Genomic DNA, 21478 nt, shown 5'->3' with positions numbered 1-21478 from the left:
ATTATAAACAGTGATTGGGATATTGGGGAACTGGGACAGGGGAAAATGAGAATGAAAAATGAATTTTAAGGAAACATTTCCAATCTAAAGAGAGAAAGATCCCAAGGAAACCCTAAATTTATCTTCATTCATAGGCAACAGATAATTTACAGGTACATCAAAATTAATACTTTGATATTTCCCTGGCATAACCCTAAATATGGAGAACACATAGTTATCAAAAGGATGTAGGAGTTTGGAATTTACTTACATTAATGGAAAAACCTGACTGGGTATCAAAGTCACTGCTCTGGCGAGTAAGTGACCGGTACTGTTGGTATACATCATCACCCATGTCTTGTAGGAGTTGGCCAACCTCTTGGGTCATACCTCCAGGTTTAGGGTCAGATTTCTCTGCTAGAAAAACAAAACAAAACTTGTTTGTAACTGTGCAATGTTAATCCCTATTTGGCAGCATGATCAACTTCACTCCAACTTACTATGACTAGTTATATAGTGATATTGCTAGGCTTTCACTTAAGAGGAGAAATGTAGTATAACCAAGAGAGCTTGGTTGAGAGGCTTATTCTTTCACTGCCTAGGTTTTGTGACTGCAGGCAATTTACTTGGTCACTTCAACTTTCCTAAGCTATCACTACTAAGCTTAAATGAACATACCCAGTATTATGCCTAATGCAACAGAGGTCAATAAATAGTTGCTCTAACTATACAGCTAAATTATTTTTTGGGGTGGGGGAGGATATATAAGGTGAACTGAGGGTTATATGGTTATGGATCAGAGTGCCGAATGGATGAAAAGTACCAAAGACTCAGATTTTTTTGACTTATTAAAGACTATATTCATCAATTTTTGGTAATGTTATGGGACCTATCAAATAAATATGTCCTAAAAAAAAATCCAGAAGGATATGACTGGAATGAAATCTTAAGTTCCAAGTAATTCATTCGTGACTTTCCCAGTACTTACAAGCAACACTTAGTTAAGAATAAAGGTGGATTGGGATGGTGCTCTCAAAGGTCAGAAAGCCTAACCACTCCCTCTAATACTGATTCCATTTTTTTTTTGAAATAAAGATGTTTTTGTTTCTGAGAATGAAAACAGAGACTCCTTGGTATTTATTTTTCTGCTCACAAGATGCCATTATGTCCTCTTTAATCATTGTTTATTCTTCCCTCTGTATGGGATGGTCTCTCATATGTCAACATTCTCCTCATTTATCATTCAAGACTTATTTCAGAAATCACTTGTTCTAAGGAACTTTCCTACATGTCTCACCTCCACCAGGTCAGGTACCTTGCTCTAGGGCTCACCACTACCTTTGCCATCTGTCAGAATGGATGACCATTATTTTTTTCAGAAAAGTGCATCATCATAGGTCTTATTCATCTTGATTCCCATCACATGGATACATGCTAAGACTTAAGTTGGTTGAAAGATCCAGGAAAGTGCCCAGCCTCCTGAGGTACAATAGCTACATACCTTCCTCTGGAGCATGGTATGCAGCCAGGGCATTCAGCATATCATAGATCACTTCCTTGATAGTATCAGGAATGACAGGCAGAGGCGAGGGTTTCAAAGGGGTTGTCTTCACCAGCTGTACAGCATTAGGACCTTTAATTCTAAGATTCTCAAATTCATCATCTGAAGCTAAGCCAAAGTGAGACAGAGAAAAATCAGTCAATAGTGAACCAGTACCTACACTTGGTTATTGATAAAGACTCAGAAGGAGGCTTGTGTAACACACAAGCTTAGGACAGAAAGCCATTTACAAACAATGCTCAAGTTGCCTACTAGAAAATCTAGCCTTTACTTTCCCTAAATCCAATAGGATTTATTATAGCAGTACCAAATAGTAAGAAGAGTACAGGCAAAAAAAACCCAAAACCCAAAAAACAAAAACAAAGAAGTACATGGGGCTCCTTAGTGGCTCAGTTGGTTAAGTGTCTGATTCTTGATTTTAGCTCAGGTTATGATCTCAGGGTTGTGAGATTGAGCCCTGTATCGGGATCGAGGCTCAGTGGGGAATCTGCTTCTCTCCCTCTCTCCCCCATACACACTCTCTCAGATAAATAAATAAATCTTAAAAAAAAGAGTGCAAGCTTTGTAGTTGGGGAAAGTTGGATTTGAACTCTAGTTCTCTTATAGGATCATGGCCAAATTACCTTAACAAACTTTTTCTCATTCCTAGAATTGTTTTTTTCAGTCCTAAAATTTGAAAATTAAATGAGGTCATACATGAGAAATGCCCAGCACAGAGGGTCAGGCACATATCTGGGGCTCCCAAGAGAATGAGTCCCCTTCTCAATCTACCTTTTATTTTAAAAAGAAAACCCACAAACCTACAGCAAAGTTTTAAGGTTAGTATAACAAACACCCATATACTTTTCATCTAGAATCATCATTTGTCTACCCATAAGTAGGTTTATTTACCTGTACTTCTTAAGATTAAGGATTATTTTTCTAAATAACCACAATACCATTGTAATACCCAAGATACTTAACACAGATATAATTATCTAATGCGTAGTTAGTATTCACATTTCTCCAAATGTCTTTATCTGGATCCAAAGTCCCATCAAGGTTGGTAGTTCTTTCCAGTTTCCTTTTATCACCTAAGAGAACCTTGCATTTTTTCCCCCTTTATGACATTAATATTTTTGAAGAGTCTAGATCAACTGTCTTATAGAATGTCTCACAAACTTCACATTTAATTGTTTCCTCATAATTAAATACAGGCTAGACATTTTGAGCAAGAACACACAGATGATACTGTGTACTGCTTACTGCATCATGTGAGTCACATGTCCACTTGTCCCTCAATTACCACTCTATGTGTAAAACATTCATGTTGTATGTAAGCTCTGTTGTCACACCATGACAAATTCTTTGAAGGCAAGGACTAGACCGAATAAGGCCTTGGTATCTCTGGTAGGAATTACCACAGGGCAAGTAAGAAGCTACTGAAGTACCTCTGAATTGGCCCACATAACCAATCCAGTCAATGTCAACACTTGCCTAAGGAGGCTTTCCAAGTTATAGATCTCTTCACAGAAAATCTCTGGGGTTATACTAGGCTATAAACTTCAATGTCTCAAAGGCCAGGAAAAGTGGAAACTCACCAGTTCCTGAGCCTCGAGGGGCTGGAAGGGCAATGCGGATACAGCAGTTGGCTACTTCTGTGAAAATGTCTGGATTGCGGCATGCAGCTGGCCCAAGGACACGAAGGATGTAGTTGATCTCCCGAGAACCAAGGCTGCCAGATACAACGCCAGAGGTAGTGCTACCAGCTCCACTTGTAGCTGCTGAGCGAACCACCTAGTAAAGAGAGGAAGAAACTCTGCTGATTAAAGACCACTTTCTAAAAATACAATTGCTTTTAAGGAAGAGTTACCAAGGATCAAAATACTATCCAAACTGCCTCAAGACAGTGGATGACAGCTTTAGATTTTAGAGAAAAAATGTACTTGGTCTTTTAAGTCCCATTCCTTTCTGATTCAAAATATGTGGCTTATAAAAAAGTTACAGCATTCAGCATATCCCCAAACTATCAATTATTATACCAGATGGCATGTGATCTTCATAGAAACTGAGAAATGTATCTAGACCACTGAGCATCCATCTAAAAATTATAGCTCTCACATATTAAGTGCCAGCTCTTAGAGTTCCCAAATGCTGTTCCAATTTTAAACCAAAATGGTTCAAAATCTAAAAATATGCAATACTGATACCCACTTAGTGTTTAACAAAATTAAATGTTTTCTTTATGCCTCAAAGTCTATCATCAGTCTCAGATAGACACATGAAATATTCAACTGTTTACAGATTGTTTGTTCTGACACTACAGGGCTTACATCATTATGCTTTCAGTCTTCTTATAAAAGGACTCATCAGTCAATGGAAAATACAGGAAAGAACACAAAAAAAAACTCCACTGTATTTTCCATTATTTATTCCTTTGTGAATTATGTTCGCAAAGACGAACATCTTTTGGAATTTTAATGCTTTTCTTACCAAATCAGTCATGCTCTTTAAGTTTAGCATAGCCCCTTTATCTTGCCTGTAAGGCTACAATTATAAGCTCTCATTTTTTAAATACAGAGAAGTGTAATTTCACTATAAAGAATGTGCGAAAACTTAATTATCTAGTCCTCTACTGGACATTAGATCTCATTCTTGTTATTACAACCAATTCTACAGTGAACATTCTTTTTCATGTACCTCGGCATACTTGACTTTAATTATAAAATAAATTCTTAGCCATAGAGTTTCTAGGTCAAAGGATATCTTAAACTGACAGTACCAAATTGCCCTCCAATGTGGCTGCACCAATTTCCACTCCTACCATAAGTAAGAGTATGCCTGGTTGTCCACACCCGTACCTGCAATGGATATTATCAAGCATTTACATTTTGCCAACTTGATACGTTAAAACTGCCACTGAGTTTCCTTTGCTCCCCACACCCCCAAATATAATTAAGCTTAGAAAGTTCTCTCAACCAACAAGAACCTGTACTTTTTTCCTAGCAATTTTTAAGTTGTACAATCTTACACATTTTAAGTATTTTTAAGTCAGAATTCTATCTTATATAGTGTTTCCTCCCTGTTGGGCAGTCTCTTGCCCTTGGATTAGTGTATATGCAGCTTTTGATAGCACTCCTTGATTTTGCTAACGTCAGATGAAATCAAATGGGCTGGGTAAAGAACTGTCTGAAGAATATGAGATGTATACTCATACACATGTAGAAGTATAAAGTGGTACCACCTTTCTGACAAGCAAGTTAAAAAATATTTATACATTTTGATCCAATTTCTAGGAATCCCTAAGAAAAACAAATCTTAAATGTGATAAAGCTATGCACAAAAATGCATATTGCAACACTACTTATAAATGTGGGACACAGTATCCTAAGAGAGAAAAATGAACTTCAGTAATATTCACTTGATGACTTGACAAAGAATTAGGAAGAAATAAGACATTTGTCTTCCCTACTTCTCCCTCTAATGTCTTAATGTTGATGTTAAAAACATTTTCATTTTGGGACGTCTAGGTGGCTCAGTGGTTGAGCACCTGCCTTTGGCTTAGGGCATGATCCTCGGGTCCTGGGATCGAGTCCCACATTGGGCTCCCTGCAGGTAGCCTGCTTCTCTCTTTGCGCCTAGGTCTCCTGCTTCTCTCTGTAGGTCTCTTGTGAATGAAGAAATAAAATCTTAAAAAAATTTTTCATTTTTTTCTAATTGCATTGTCATTTCTTCCACTGCTTTATATTTCCTAAAAATAAATACATATCTCACAGTTTTCTGATCTGAATAATGGTTATCTGTAAAGAGCTTATTAAAAGTGTCTAACATGTCATAAATATTTCCAAAACTTTACTACTTTTACAACATTCCAAAATACAATGTTTGGAAAATAGGCTCATGGGTAAACATAGGAGAAATGCTCCTATAAGGTAATTAGCTTTAAGACATGAACTTAGCAGAAGGTAAGTTCCTCATTAACAGTTTTTAACTCAAGAAACTTATATTGCCAGGGAAGACTTTATAGGTATGATTCATTACTATAGCAGATTTAAGGATAGAAAAATATGTTCTATTTAAAAAAAAGTCACTCAATACGACAATCTACCATACCTGAGTACACAGCTGGGAAAGTTTGCGACAAAGTACAGTCTAAGTATCTAGCTACATATATACACCCTATGAAGAAACAGAAATGTATCTGTGTGTGTGTGATATAAAGCTAACTAGCTTCTGACACCAAAAAGACTCACCTTTTCCATAGTATGACGGAGGGTGCAGGGATCCTCAATGATGTGTCTTAAGAGAAGGGTGACGAGGGGAGTAAACCCATTGAAGCCTGAGCTCTGGGTCAAATTCAAGATCATGCGGGTACTCTTTAGCTCTGCAAACATCATGGCGTATTTGTGGTCTCGGGTGAGCCTCAGGCAGAGACGAAGGGTGGCATGCAAAGTGTCTGGGTCCACAGGGACTCCTAGCATGCTCACGCAGGCTCGGATTAAAACAGTCACCATATCCTCTGTCAGGCCCTGGATCAGGATCTCCCCAATTTTTGTTTCTTCCAGGCTTGTCTCCTTTTCAGTATTTGTATTCTCTAGGGCCAAAGGAGTATCTACAAATAAGGAAATAAGAGTTCAGACAGTTTAACTTGACGTTTCTTCCCACATCTCTCCCTCATAGTCAGGTCAACCACCTGGGTCCTATTAAGAGAAACATACAAAACACCAATTCTAAGACCAGATTAAAAGGTGTATAAAAAGGACTGTGTATCTTTAAGTCACCAAGCAATTTGATGGATTAAAAGAATCACTCATGAAGAAGTTGGCCCAAATTAAAGCCATAAAGGCACATTAAAGTTTATGTAACATTCTTGAGAGATTCAAAATGAAAAGTCCATACCATTAGCTTTATTTTCTTTACGTTTGATATCCATTTCTTTACTTTCTTCCAGTGTCTTCTCTAGTTCCTGTCCATTGCTATTTTTCGAGTTTTTATTCAGCCGTGGTACCCTCAGGAGAGTCAACATTACAGGGCGCCGGTTCCCGGTTTCTTCATTAACCTAAAAATTGAAGATGGCAAAAAACACTCTACAAAAAAAGGAAACTATAGAGGGTTGGAAATGCTGTAATAGGAAGGAACCCTGGCAATTTATCCCATCCCTATCATTTACAGAGAGAAAGCCTGAAGGTCCCCAGAAGGAAAGTAGGATACACAAAGGCCCTATAACAAACTGGAAACTTTCCAGTAGAGCAGATACCATCTATAACACTTCAAATCATTTCTGGGTGGGACAGTATCAAACTTCCAGACTGACTCATGGTCTCAATATGACTTTAGGAAGACTGAGTTCTCTGGAAATTATACCCTAAATTTAGTAGCGGTTAATAGTGCTTCTTAGAACACTGTTAGGCTTGTTGGTTCAGGAAGAAGCAAATCAAAAGGTACACCCAGTACCTTACCCTCTTTTCAATAAAGCTTATGGCACGGAGGGAGCATGTACCTGCACCATTGTAGTGAACTGGACAGTGTATCTTCTTCGGCCTGCAGTGAAACGTACACTTGTCTCTCCAGATTTCCAGGCAGAATCAATAGTGCTGTTGTTGCTTGCACTGTAACTACACCAACGCCCAGAGCGGTCATCAAACCAGCGCCAGTTGTTGTTGTTGGACTGTAGATACTAAATATAAGAACACAAAGTTTCTTTGTATTTCATACAAGGTTGGTTGTTAGAAAAAATAGTAACTTCATCTGTTCACTGCTAAAGCTAACCCAGGAAAAAGAAATAACACCAAACATTTAATGAAATTTTGAGAGCCTAGAAAAGTTTTTGTATGCATTAACCCTCGAGTTCCTGAGCCTCTCCATAGGCACAAAACCCTCTACAACCTTGTCCTGTAATCCTCAGCTTTCATTTTGTTTCCAACTGTTTTCTACAAATGGGAAACACTTAGATGTGCAGGAACAAAATTTCTGTTTCTGAGAAAGCACTCAGATAATGTGTAATATATAAATTTCATATAAAGAGCCACTTGGCTTAGGGCACCTGGGTGGCTCAGGTGGCTAAGTGTCTGACTCTTGGTCTGCTTAAGATTCTATCTCCCTCTGCCTCTCCTCACCTGCTCCAAAATAAAACAAACAAACAAAGTAAATAAGTAAGTAAGTAAGTAAGTAAGTAAATAGATAGATAGATAGATAGATAAATACAATCTTAAAAAAGAAAAGGAGCACTTAGCTTTTGGAGGAACTGCTGCACACTCAAGTCCTTCACATAAAAGCTACTCTCTCCTCTGGAGATAGCTCACTCCTTTAACATTTACTTCCAGGTAAGTTCTTGGGCCCTTTAGCAAGTAGCTCCACAAAAAAATAATTCTAACTCACTAATAAGAAGAGAAATCTAGAGCTACTGAGATCCCTCAAGAGTTTATGTCTTGGGCAGCCTGGGTGGCTCAGCGGTTTAGCACTGCCTTCAGCCCAGAGTGTTATCCTGGAGACCCAGGATCGAGTCCCACATCGGGCTCCCCCCATGGAGTCTGCTTCTCCCTCTGCCTGTCTCTCTGCCTCTCTCTCTCATGAATAAATAAACAAAATCTTTAAGAAAAGGAGAGATTTATGTCTTGATCAGGGAGCTTTCTTCTGATTCTCTACCACTCTTCCATATTCTCTTCTGGTTTATTCTTGCCTCGAGAAACTAAGTAGTTTTTATCAACTATATATTACGTACCTTAGTCATTTGGGCTCTCCTTTTAGAGGAGATGGCTGTCTTTTCATAGAAATCTATCAGGAGCAACACTGGGGTGATCCACCTAAAACAGAAGAAACGATTTACTGAGAAAGCCAGAAACGTGCACAATATGGGAAAACTTACCTTGATTTCATTAGGCACCTCAACTATTTTCAAAACACAAAAGATACCTAAGATTTGCCCCATACATACTCCAGAAAAGTGCCTGATTCAGGCTCTTATGCTTTAGGGCCCAAGTCTGAGGGGAAGAGAAGTGAAACCAGGTAAGATACAGAGTCACTCACTTTGGGGTCTGGACCTCCTTTTGCTCCTTGGCGGCCTGTAGGCAGGGTTGAACCACTTCCAAGAGTTTGATTAGGACATTAAGGATGCCACTAGATTCAACCACCCAGGCACAAGGTAGCTTCAATTCCTAATTGATCAAAGAAAAAAAATACCAACTTCTAATCAATATTAAGGATTAGCACAGTATAGGAAAACAGAGGTGAACTCTAAGAGAACTGGCTGAATTCAAATTCCACCTCCACCACCTACCAACTGTGTGATCTGAGTTTTTTAGACCCTCAGGGGTCACAGGAAATAGTAAGTTATAGCTCCAATGTTACTTGTGGTGATTCCATGAAGTGTGTGTGTACATTTGCTCACACTCTCAACACAGTACCTGGCATGTTAATATGGAAACTATTAGTATCATTAATATCATTAAGAACTGTCGTCTAGGGTATACAGTCTTAATTATGTTGAAGTTGAAAAGCTTCTTATTTACAGAGAATCTCTGTATTCTTTCTAGAAGGATGGAATAATTAAACAGTAATAATTAGTAGTTCCCCTATAGGGCCTACACTAACTAAAGTAGTTCCTTTATAGGGGCTGTACTGGAAGTAATTTCAATGTCCAACAACAGGCAATTACTTAAACTAGCAGACACCCGAAAGATAGAATGTATACATGACTTGTAAAATATTCGTAATACTGAGACTATAGGATATAAAAATTTCTAAATGGTCTGATCATAATTGTTTAAATGCATAGGAAGGGCTAAAATGTAAGACTGTTACTAGTGATTTTTAAAAAGGTGGTTCATGAGTGATTTCTCTTCATATTATACTGTTATTGAGGACCTCTAGCATGCAGTACTTTGCAATCTTTCCCAGAAGTACCTATTCACAAGTGCTGTAACAAGAATCACCACTTCCATCAAAAAAGGAAAGCCAAGACACCCAATTTGACAAACATATATTGGACTTAATCTCCTCAGTTGTTGTAAAGGATTTTCTCCATTAAATTCAGCTTTTACCATTAAACATGAGCTACAAATGAAGAGTCACTTGTTCAAGGTCAGTTGCCTAATTCCCATGTTGGCTGGAATAAGAACATTTCCTGGCCAAACCACTCTTTTGCTTAAAATAATATGAATGATCAGGTATGAAGGAAGAATCAGATTCTATCTGATGCCTGTTATCATTTCCACACCTGACCCTACTCTTTGGTTTCCAGTTAGGTCTCTTCAGAGAGGCCCAAATTATTCTACAACTGTACTATAATAGTCATTCTAAAAACCTTTAAACATCCCACCCTCTAAGACATAATTCAATTAACACTTGTTCTGAGAAGCCCTTTTCTCACCCAGAAGCGATGCATTTGCCCTTCTCCTTAAACTCAGAAAAAATTTTCTGTATTATTTGTGGCACAAAACATTGCATTTTGTACTTAATTACATGTCTTACAGCCTATCACAAACTGTGGACTCATGAAATGCAGGTATCATGCCTTACATTTCTACCTTCTTCAAGGTCTCAAATGGTAGGTGTTTGATAATTCTTTAAGGATGAATCACAGAAACCAAAAAACCTATTCTTACCTCAAAAAGAAGTGTTAAAAGCAAGATTCTAGTAGCCAAATTGGAGGCTTGGGGCAGGGTGGCCATCTGACTGATCCACTCTGACACAGTTTTTGTGTCACTTGTTGTCAGGGGAAGAGCAGCTTTGATCAATACATCAGCAGCTTCCCATACCTACAAAGGCAGAAAAGGCCAAGTCAGGTAACTATAGATAAGAGTATGATGAGATTTGTCAAAACATTCTCAACCTTATAAAATACTCCCTCCACCCTCAACACATTGGCTGAAGGAGGGTGAGTAAATAGTAAAATACTACAGGGATTTAGTGTATCAAAAGATGTATGCTATAAAAGTACCTCTAAAAGAGGGTTTTCTTAGGCTAGATTATAAGCAGCTAGTAAGTTAAAGGAAATGAGTATTTAAAAAATTTCTAGAGAAAAAAATTCTAGTAGAGAGTCAAGCCTACAAGGTTCTACCAACTTACACTTCCGTCAACAATCTTTTACTACATCTGTCCCAGAACTATCATTAAAAACAAAAATAAACCAGAATGTTAGAAATGTTAGTCTTGCTTTAGCATGTTAAATTTCTTATTAACTTGACATAATTGGTCTTTTCTAAGTTTTAGTTTTCTTAAAATCAATTCTGTAAGCTCAAGCTCTTTAACATAACTAAACCTGGGTCTTATCTTGTGAAAAAAAAAAAAAGGTTTATACAGTTTGCCTTTCACTTTTGTGGTATTTTCATACACTGAAGTTATGCTTTTATAATACATCACTTTTTACCTTCTTTCTCTGCTTTTTGACTTAAAAAAACACGTAAGACAAGATTCCAATGATTTAAAAACATGAATAGTAAGGGCGCCAGGGTGGCTCAGTCAGTTAAGTGTCTGACTCAAGATTTTGGCTCAGGTCATGATCTCAGGGTCATGACATGCTCAGTGTGGAGTCTGCTTGAAATTCTCCTTCTCTCCCCCTGCTTGTGCTCGCTCTCTTTAAACAAAAATCTTAAGAAATAAATAGAAAAAAAAGTAGTAAATATGATTAAAATATTAACTCTCTCTTTGTGTGGGGATTTAAAATAATTTATTGCTTGTCTATTCCTACAATTAGTATACATTAATTTTTTAATAAGGAAAAACACTGTTTAAAAAAAGACAACTACTAGCTCACAGCTATTCATTATGAGGAGGGCTTTTTTGTCGAAGTGGCTATTACACAGGAGAGGGAAAATAAAACATTTATTCACTGTTAGTCCATGGGACCTAACTTGGTTCAAGAGTGAGACACATTTGGGACTTTTGGGATGAATTTCACAGTAGGAGATGCCTAGTAAAAGAGAGCTTTGTTTTTTGCTTTCAAAAACATTTTTTGTGAGGTAGTTTATTCACACTTTTTGCAGGGAAGATTTAAGAAAGTAAGATCATCACATCTAAAGAATTCAAAGAGAATATATCCATATCGGGCAAAAAAAAAAAAAGAAACCAAACCAACAAAGATATTTTATTTTTTTAAAAATCAAGAGTTTGATGATGGCAGAAATCCACTTTATACACTCTCTCCTCTTCTGGCTCCTGAAGAACTTACCTGATTGACTACTTGTTTTAGAATCATGTCTCGATAGTCAGCTCCATTACGTTTGATTGCGGTCATGATTAAATCACACACCCGGTACACTGTGTCCGGCAGCTCATCAAGAAGGTGAAAGCAGCCTGGTAACATGGTATCTGTGAAAGTGTGGAGCTCATCTTGTTCCAATGGATCAGCATCCTGGAACTTCTCTAGACATTTAGCTTCTTCCTCTTCCTGCTTTTCCCGAGCTTTCCGCTCCTCCTCTTCTTTCCGACAAGCAACTTCCTAGAGGCAAGGAAGGAAGAATGACAGCATATGGGAGAGCTGAAGAAGAATAGGGAACACTCTAAGAATGTATTGGCCCTATATTACTCAATGCCCACTACCTTCTCAAGCAGGTGATATGTTCTTTAGGATGTGGCAGTTATTCATGAGGGCAGCCTCAAAGACTAAGGCAAGACAGGAAAAGCAGAGGAGGAAGACACTTCCAACCCCCAAAGTATTGCCAATTTATTTACAGAATGCTATATCACACCCTCCCACAAAATCATGTGGAGATACTGTCCTGCATTCGCTGCCAACATAATAAACTGAAGTTATTGTTACCTAACAACAAACAGCCAAAATTCGCCTAATGAACACTACTACATTTCTGAGTCTCTTATTTGAGAGTAAAGATTAACATTTCATTTGCCTCACTTAAAGCTTCAGGTTAATACATTGTATCAGTGATCACAAGGTTGGAATGAAAGAATAATCACTCCCATGCCTTTCTTTTCTTTTTTAAAAATATTTATTTATTTATTTATTTATTTATTTGAGAGAGAGAGAGAGAGAGAGAGAGAGAGAGAGGCAGAGACACAGGTAGAGGGAGAAGCAGACTCTATGCGGGGAGCCCGACACGGAACTTGATCCCGGGACTCCAGGATCACGCCCTGGGCCAAAGGCAGGCGCTGAACCACTGAGCCACCCAGGGATTCCCCCATTCCTTTCTTTAGATATTAATTCCTCCAACTATTTTGTAGTAGTACCAGAATGTTCATAAAAATACTATGATTAACGTGTCAGACCATTTTGGACGTCCTGTTTCCTAGTTACCTCAGGTGACTCCGCTCTTTGATCCATTGGGATATCCTGTCCCAGAGACATAGCAATTGCTCTCATCATCTGGTCCTCTTCGGACATACTCAGATCCTACAGAGAAACAACAGAAAATCCAGCAACAAAGGACATACCAACTCACAAGGAATCAGATATCCTGTGCTTAAGCTTTAGAGGAGAAGGTGCTCTGAATGCTGCTCTCTAGAGTCAAACCCAACTAGACTTACTTGGTCACTACAATAACAGAGAGGGAAAAATCACAATGAAATTAAGCACAGGAAGCAGGCTTCAATGTGACCACCTATCCTGTATCTCAGAAAAGTGAGTTTCTTCTATTGCTTTCTGATTGTGGATAACTTAAGAGTTCTTCTGAAAAAAAAAAAAAAAAAGTCCAGTAATTTGCATGGCTGGGAGATGGGAAGCTTCTGCTCATTATATTCTAGAACTGAGAGTTCTCACAAAATGAAAAGATTGGCATGCAAAAGTCTGAAAATGAAAAGTAGTTTATATAAGGGAAGACCAATGATGGAAGTACAACAGAAAACACAGAAGCAGTCAAACCAATGTCCTACAAAATTAGAGCCCCGAGCCAACTTACCCGAACAACTCCTCCCATAATTGGGGGAGGGTGAGTTAGAAGGTACTCTGTGGCCTGCTCCATGGTGCTGGTGTTCAACAGGGCCTCCATGGCATGTTCCCTTGTGAAGCCCATGTCCATAAGCTATAAAAAGAATGCAAGATCTCAGAACCACAGTAAAAGAGAAATCCAAATGCATTTTTAAAAGGTAGAAACCTTTTCAAGATAGAAAGAAGTTATTCTAACTTCATATGAACTGAGAACGTTAATAGCTCAGGCCGTTAGATAAATGAACAATCCTTTCCACTTGGTACTTCCATAGTATTCAAACATTAGAGCTACACATTGTGGCAGGAAGCCAAGGTGATTCTGAATTCTGTGCTCTAAGAAAATGGGGCTAGATGGCTATTATCATTAATAGGATCACTCTAATCCAAAGACAGATTCACACATAGAAGTAAAAATCGGACCCCACTTTTCTGGAAAATAAACTGGCAACAGAACAAGAGCCTAAGAAACTGACCTTAGGAATTTTATTACTAGGAAATAATCATGAGATGTATAGAAAGATTTATACAAAAACAAACTATAAACCACAGCTTTACAACATCAAATAATAAGAAAATTAACATCTAGTAATAAAAGAATGACAAGAAGTTAAAAAGGTCAGGATCATAAGTGCTTCCCCCTCTGCTTCTAACCTCTGATTTTCAAAATGTGGTTTATGCATTTACTTAAAAATAACAAGTTTTGTAGGTAAGGTTTCAGAGAGCTCTTGTTGGAGAATAAATTTGGGTCACAATATCCTTAACTCTTCCCTCTATAGGTAAGTCACAAAGTAGCTGAGGATGGTTTGCCTCCAAAGAACATGGCAGCCACAGCCTACTAAGAATATATAATAAGAGTTTTAATACTAAACATACTGGGGAAGACACAAATCTTTTACCTGTTAGATGTGTTGAAACTACACCTCAGCTTTCTCAGGAGGAAAAAGAAATGCTAAGAGGGAACAAATTTAAACCTATCTCCTGGCTAAGAGGACCAGACAACACTGTGGCATGTAAACTTAGAAAACTCACAACTTATTTAGTAGCATGTAAATTTAGAAAACCCATAAACACACTCTACCGGGTGCAAAGTCTGGGCCCTGGAGTGGGAAGCCAGGACCCTACCTGTTGTAGTTGCTGCTGGTTGACTTGAGGTTCCCGGCGAGAGCCACCTTCCTCTTGCCCTGTGTCCTCTTCTCCTCGAGATCCCTCTTTCTCTTTGCTCAGTCTCTCTCGAATCACAGGTTCTCCTCGGAGAATGTGGCATAGGATAGCCAGCATGGACTCAGCCATTCGCCCGCCATATACTTTCAGGGGTTTCCGGTTCCACAGGTTCTTGATGCAAGTAAAGGCTGCCTAGAAGTCATTTTAAAAGCTGTGTGAAGATCATTTTGTCTCAATTCAAAACCACTGGAGGAATAAGTCAAATACTTCTGGGATAGTCTTTCCATGAAAGGTCAGTGCAAACAACAAAATCCTAGATCAGTACTGAGGGGGGCTAAAGAAGCACAGAGAAGGTGCACTTAACCCAACCTGAAGTATCAATCTCAAGTTTATAGTTCAAATATTTACACTACAGGAAATTTTCCAGTGGTCTCTATCTCCCTCTGTAAGGCAGAGCTATCTGGGAGTAGGATCCAAAGATTCTCTAACAATCAAGATATTTCATTAAGGACGACAAAAAAGTGGGAGAGCTACTTAGCAAGAGAAATTCCTCTTGGTTTCAGAATGCTCAATACTCACTTTCTGAGTTACCACAAGGAAGCGAAGGGCACTGAACTGTGGAAAGTTCTGGACACCTCCAGGCAATTTGGCAGGCAGTGAATGTGGAGATTCAAGCACCGTGGTGGGATTCACCATCTTCTCTACTAGCATTAGCCAGGCATCTAGGAATTCTCCTGTGCCATCAGGTAAATCTGAATGTTCTAATCCTTCAGCAACAGGAACTTTGCCTCCCATGGACAGAGCCCAATTGAAAGTTCTAAATTCAAATAAGAGAAAATACAGAGACAGAATATTAGTATTTTAGATTGGAGGGGGACATTCAGAAGGTTCCCAGTATCTACATTGGCACTACATGTCCCTCCTCTTGGAGCTACAGCTGTTAATCTATCCAACATCTATTAGCTTTATCTTTTTTTGAGAGGAGGGTTTATTCCAGATTTATTGGGACATTATTGACATATAACATATGTTAAGTTTTGGGTATATAATGTGAGGATTTGATACACATATAGAATGCAAAATGATTACAACTTTTAGCTTTACTTTTTAAAGCCAAAATGAACAAACCACCAAAGTGGTTGCCAGAGGGGAGAGTTGGGGAGTAGGGGGATGGGTGAAATAGGTAAAGGGGATTAAGAGGTATAAACTTAGTTATAAAATAAACAAGTCAGAGAACTGAAAAGTACAGCATAGGAAATAAAGTTAATAATACTGTAGTAACTTTGTATGGTGACAGATGGTAACTACGCTTATTGTCATGAGATTTGCATAATGTACAAAAATTGTCAAATCACAATGTTGTACACCTGAAACAAGTATAACACTTTATGTCAACCATACTTCAATAAAAAACATCAAACTTCGCTTAGAATCTTCAGATCAAGGGAAGCAGAAAAATTATCAGAGAAACAATAGAAAAGGATAAATCTATTAGAAAAATATGTACACCAGGTACTAAAAACCAGATGAGGAAAAGCAGAGATCCATACAAACACCTCTAGGACAGGCTGAATCCCACCCTCCAAGGAAGATGACACAAATATGGCTAGTTCTCAGAATGTGAAAGGATATAATTAATGGCTATATCTATGTATCCCACTGTCACAGGACTGACGAAGTTGTGTGCTGCTAAGGCACACAGAAAGACCAAACTCCAAGAAATGCTTCTTTGTGAAGCAACTTGATTCTTACTCAAAAAGAGCATTGTGGCCTCCAGAGCAGAGAAATTTCTGCAGCATGAGGTGGTAAGGATACTTCCTCTCATCAAACAGCATTGGGGATGTAAAACCAACTGAACAGATGAAGAATGTCAGCCTGAAAGAGGGGAAAAAGCAAAATTTTAGCCTTTTCTGAGGCAGTCACAGAAGTAGTGGGAAATCCACGTAGATGCCTAGAGTAAAATTTAACACTGCACTGAAGTGGCTGAGAGACTGCAATTCAGGTAGGTGGCTAGTGTGGTTGTTAAAACTTCTAAAGCAAAAAAGGTGACAGTTCTCACCTACTAAAAAATACAAGGTTATTGGAATACAGTTTGATCATAAATGTTTAAAAAATCTTTATATTCTAGACTAAGAAGAACCAAGACAAGTACATTAAGCTGCGTATAATATAGGCTACACATCTAGAGTTAACAGGGGATCTTTCAAGTCCTCTAGTTCAGTGGCTCACTATCCACGTTAAGTAGAAAAGGAACCAATTAGATTCTGTATCTCAAGCAGAATATCACCTGAAGCGGGGAGTTGGTGTATATGGTGGAGGTTGCCAAGATAAGCCCTTTGTGAGGAGCTTAGTGAGGGCTGAGGCTGTGGATCGAGCAGCAGGTGTTGGTGCTGTAGTAGTGCTGGCAGCATGATGGCTCCTTCTTTGGCGGACAGGAGACCCCACACATAATTTAACAAGGAGTCCAAATAGTTCAGCAAGTGCTCGACCTAATCTGGAGGAAGCTGCAAACCAAAAGTGAGATTAAGGCATGAGAGTATGCTCAGAATGGTTTCCTTATAACTAACATTACTGTCAATACAATTTTATGACTGACCACTTCCTCCCAATAACACCTAGAAAACACCTGGACTTATTTCTACATTTGACAATCCAAAAATGAAGTTCCACAGAGAATAAATGCCTCTTTTGAAGGCAGGAGACAGAGAAGTATGTTGGCACTCAATATATAACAAATGTGAAAGACAAATAAGATAAACATACTGTAAAAGGAGGCATAGATTGAAACTACCTTTGTAGAAAAAGCAACAGAGCAATATGAACCAGTTAAGTAAATGAATACATCTATTAGGTTACAGAATCACTTAAAACACCTACAGAAATTTAAAAATAGCAAAACTGTTAACCACTTAGACAAGGAAAGAATATCATATATATTGTCTGATCACAACATTAAATATATGATCCTCAAAGGAAAAAAAGATGGCCAGGAAAAGCATAAAATTTATGTGGTTTTCTTCACATTCATTCATTGAGAGAAAGCATGCATGCAGGCGCAGGGGAGGGGCAAAGGGAGAAAAAAGGATAAAAATTTTATAAAGTGGCTTTCATAACATTAATTAATTTATAGAGAGACTGCACATGTGGGCTTCCTACCACCTGAGCTAAACAAAATCTAGAGTCAGACCCTCAACCAACTGAGCCATCCAGGCACCACCCCATACCAAAGGCCATTTTCTGCTTGCTTTGGGGCAGAGCTCCAGATTCCTAGGAGTTATGACTTCACTTTCCTCTACATAAGGTGTTGGAAAGTGGCAAATATTAAGGAACATACAAAACAGGTTCCCCAAACATTGATATAACACTAAGGGGCAAAGGACGACAAAGAGTGATCAGTGCAAATCTTTAATGCAGTTTTATATATGTTAATGTAGGCTCCACAGAGCTGCCAAAATGACACTATTAAAACATGACTCGGGATCCCTGGGAGGCTCAGCGGTTTAGCGCCTGCCTTTGGCCCAGGGCGTGATCCTGGAGTCCCGGGATCAAGTCCCACGTCGGGCTCCCAGCATGGAGCCTGCTTCTCCCTCCTCCTGTGTCTCTGCCTCTCTCTCTCTCTCTCTCTCTCTCTCTCCCTCTCTCTCATAAATAGATAGATAGATAAATAGATAAATAAATAAACCTTAAAAAAAACATGAATCAACCATGTAATTTGCCAGCTATATTTAAGGGACAGAGAAAGTAAAAGGAGACAGGGTGGAGTAGCCAAAAGGTAACAGGAAAGCAGAAAAGTATAATACCACAGAAGCCAGGAAAAGAGTATTTTGAGATGGTGGGCCAACTATCGTACTGCAGATGAGTGAGAAGGGGACTGAAGAGTATCCAATGACTTAGCAGCAGGTCACTGGTGAGTCCTTTCAGTGGAATGGTAAGAGCAGGAGCCATTTGCAGTAGTTGAAGAATGAGTCGGAAGGAAGGAATTAAAGACATGGCTTTCAGGAAATAAGTCTCTTAACACTGTATCCCTAGCACGTAGTATAGAGCCGGTCATATAGTAGATACCATATTAAGTACACCCTGAAAATAAGCCACCATGGTTTAAAAGTTCCTTAAAGCAAACAACAGAGCCATACCAACTGAATTTGTCTGAAAGCCAGAAAAGGGAGTAAAATGAAAAAAATCACTCACCTGACAATAAAGGCTTGATTTGCTTGATTCTGGCAGCCATAGCAGGTGTAATTTTAGATTTGCCTTTCGAGTCTGAAGCAGTAGGTTCATCTGTTTCCATGGGAGCCAATGTGTCACCATCAAGCCCAATGCCTTCTAATAAGCCCTGGGTAGAAGCATCCATACTTGCAGCTGTTCCATCCTGTTCCCCATCTGTAGACATAAGAGGGGAGCAGTAAGTCCATGTTGAGTCACCACTTACCTGGTTCCTGGTCCTGAAGAGTCACAAGAAAAGAGCTACCTATGGTGCTTGTTACTCTTTAAATGTCCATAACTTTCTATATCTGAAAAGGAAAAACAAAACATAACTGTACTGATATGTGCCTCTCCTTGGAGCCCTTCTAGATAGCCAATACTGACATTTTCCAGCAAAAGCTTATGAACTGTCTTAACCCAGGGCTACCTTGCAAGACTGTAGGCACTGCATGACATAGGGAGTACCATTTACATAGACTACCATGTGCGTGCTGTACCCTGCCCTCAGCCCATGCTGTCAAGGTGAGTACCGTTACAATTTTATGGTTAATAAACTCAAATTAAACATCACAGATTGACTGCCACTGGAGAAATGTTATTTTCTGGCATTTAAGATTTTTGTATATAAATGTGAGGTGTATTTTTTTATTGGGTGGAGATATGCATGCTTATATCTAATAGACAGCTTTAGACAAACTTTTTTAAAAGAAGATTTTATTTATTTATTCATGAGACACCCAGAGAAAAAGAGAGGCAGAGACACAGGCAGAGGGTGAAGCAGGCTCCATGCAGGGAGCCTGACGTGGGACTCGATCCTGAGTCTCCAGGATCATGCCCTGGGCTGAAGGCAATGCTAAACCGCTGAGCCACCCAGGCTGCCCTAGACAAACTTTTAAAAAAACACACCACCAAGTTTTCTTTGTAATGTTCTAAAAACTTTGTGGAAATGGAGTCATCTTTGTTAAATGTGTGAAATAAATTGTTGGAAAAAATATAACAAGATTATTATTAGGTGAAGTACTTCTTTGACACTGAATCTAATTTTGTTCGTACTTCTTAGTAAATTATTCTTTCCTTGACTTAAATTTGGTGTATTTTGACTAAATCTGAGGTTCTAATTTTTGGTTTGGTCCATTTTCTACAAATTTAAATGGGCCAAAGGTTTTTTATTTTATTCTCTCTTCCTCCCATAATAACTGTCATATAAATCCTTTATCTGTTCTTTAAGCATTTCCCCTATCTTTAGTAACAAGTATAATTTTTAAGCATATCCAATCAGTTTTTATACATGGAACTGTCTTGTTTTCTTAATAGTTAATTAAATTTATGTCTTTTCTGATGTAGGACATAGGGGAAAAACTTTCTAGAAAAGTTTTCATTAAGTTTAGTTTGTTGCATTGGAGTCTCAAAATTGTGTAGTTTCTGCTTACTGCAATTTGCAACTTTATTGTGATAGAACATAAAAGCTGTTTTCTAAAACACCACTATACAGGGGCACCTTGTTGGCTCAGCTGGAAGAGCATGCAACACTTGATCTTGGGGTCATGGAAAAAACAAACCCATTGTACAAAAAGGAGCTTGGGAAGATGGCAGAATAGAAGGACCCTGAGCTCATCTAGTCCTACATTTACAAAGAGGTATCATCCACATCCGTCAATAAACTGAAGAGCAATCCGAAGACTGGCAGAACACAAACTCCACAACTAAATATAGAGAAGCAACTGCATCTGAAAGGTCAGAAAGATCAGAAAGGCAGAGTGAAGCTGCCCACTAAAGGGAGGGAGAGCTGGGCGCACAGCGAGGGCAGAGAAACAGCACATGCACCAGGAAGCTCACAAAGAGCACCAGGAAGCTCACAAAGGGAGAGTAATCCTGGCTTTAAAAACCAGATGACTCAGCACTGGGCCAACTATCACTGGGTCACCACCCTTAAAGAGAGAGCAGCCTGTATGAAGATGCAACGTAAAAAAAAAAAAAAAAGGCAGTTTACACAATGCTGAGGGCAACTGGCAGACATATCTGTTCATACTGATTTCCAAGCATGTTGGGAGATTTCTCTGAAAAGGAGAGAGCTGGTGAGAGAGCTGGTGGGAGCCATTCCTCCCCACCCCCACCCAGCACTAACACAGAGCAACTTGCAGGAGGGAAGGCTGCACAGACCCTTGCTATCCAACCCGCTAGCAGTGTGCCGCAGCCATGAGGTCTCCTGAGGACTCGCCCACTCAGGGAAAAATCTGTTAAATCTGTACACACACCACCCAGCTCCCTGGTTAACAGGTACTCAGAGTGCCCCTAGCCCCTTCAGTGCTTTGAGGAACTTGGCATAAGACTAGTGCACATCTTCCTAACACAGCCACCCAGTTCTCAAGTTCACCAGTGGACATGCCCCCTCAGAGATGGCCTACTTGGGTCCCATTAACATTACAGAAAGCAAGTACAGCCCACAAAAGGTAAAGAGAATCAGTGCAAATGGCTGCATTGACAGGAAAAGTAACTCAGACAAAACAGTAAGACCTAAGTACCACATACTCTCCTGAAGTACCAGGTTCTGGTGAATAGGGGACACTGCACTGCAAGGCATTCTAGGACACCTTCTTCATAAAGTCACTACTTCCAAGAGCAGAAGACATAACTGACTTTCTTTTTTTAAAAAGATTAATTTATTTATTCGTGAGAGACAAGAGAGAGAAGAGAGAAGAGAGAAGAGAGGAGGG

General features: G+C 39.0%; 1 protein-coding gene across 18 annotated transcripts in view; it reads right to left on the bottom strand.

The window, feature by feature from the left end:
* The window catches only part of HUWE1 (HECT, UBA and WWE domain containing E3 ubiquitin protein ligase 1), a 174833-nt gene that overhangs the window by 38094 nt on the left and 115261 nt on the right, over positions 1–21478 (bottom strand). For all 18 annotated transcript variants that reach the window (XM_072816177.1, XM_072816172.1, XM_072816175.1 and 15 more), the window contains 17 exons: positions 18750–18941; positions 16849–17065; positions 16314–16436; positions 15141–15378; positions 14523–14753; positions 13372–13494; positions 12771–12866; positions 11688–11957; positions 10123–10275; positions 8546–8673; positions 8241–8322; positions 7020–7196; positions 6419–6578; positions 5773–6131; positions 3121–3316; positions 1481–1648; positions 251–396 (listed from right to left, as the gene is read on the bottom strand). In XM_072816177.1, the coding sequence (XP_072672278.1) occupies positions 251–396; positions 1481–1648; positions 3121–3316; positions 5773–6131; positions 6419–6578; positions 7020–7196; positions 8241–8322; positions 8546–8673; positions 10123–10275; positions 11688–11957; positions 12771–12866; positions 13372–13494; positions 14523–14753; positions 15141–15378; positions 16314–16436; positions 16849–17065; positions 18750–18941 (3059 nt within the window). The remainder of the gene's footprint in view (positions 1–250; positions 397–1480; positions 1649–3120; positions 3317–5772; positions 6132–6418; positions 6579–7019; positions 7197–8240; positions 8323–8545; positions 8674–10122; positions 10276–11687; positions 11958–12770; positions 12867–13371; positions 13495–14522; positions 14754–15140; positions 15379–16313; positions 16437–16848; positions 17066–18749; positions 18942–21478) is intronic.

Source organism: Canis lupus, chromosome X, assembly GCF_048164855.1.
Source record: "Canis lupus baileyi chromosome X, mCanLup2.hap1, whole genome shotgun sequence".
NCBI classification, from domain to species: Eukaryota; Metazoa; Chordata; class Mammalia; order Carnivora; family Canidae; genus Canis; species Canis lupus.
The sequence above is the reverse complement of the archived record's forward strand: the minus strand, read 5'-3'. Positions and strand labels throughout refer to the sequence as shown.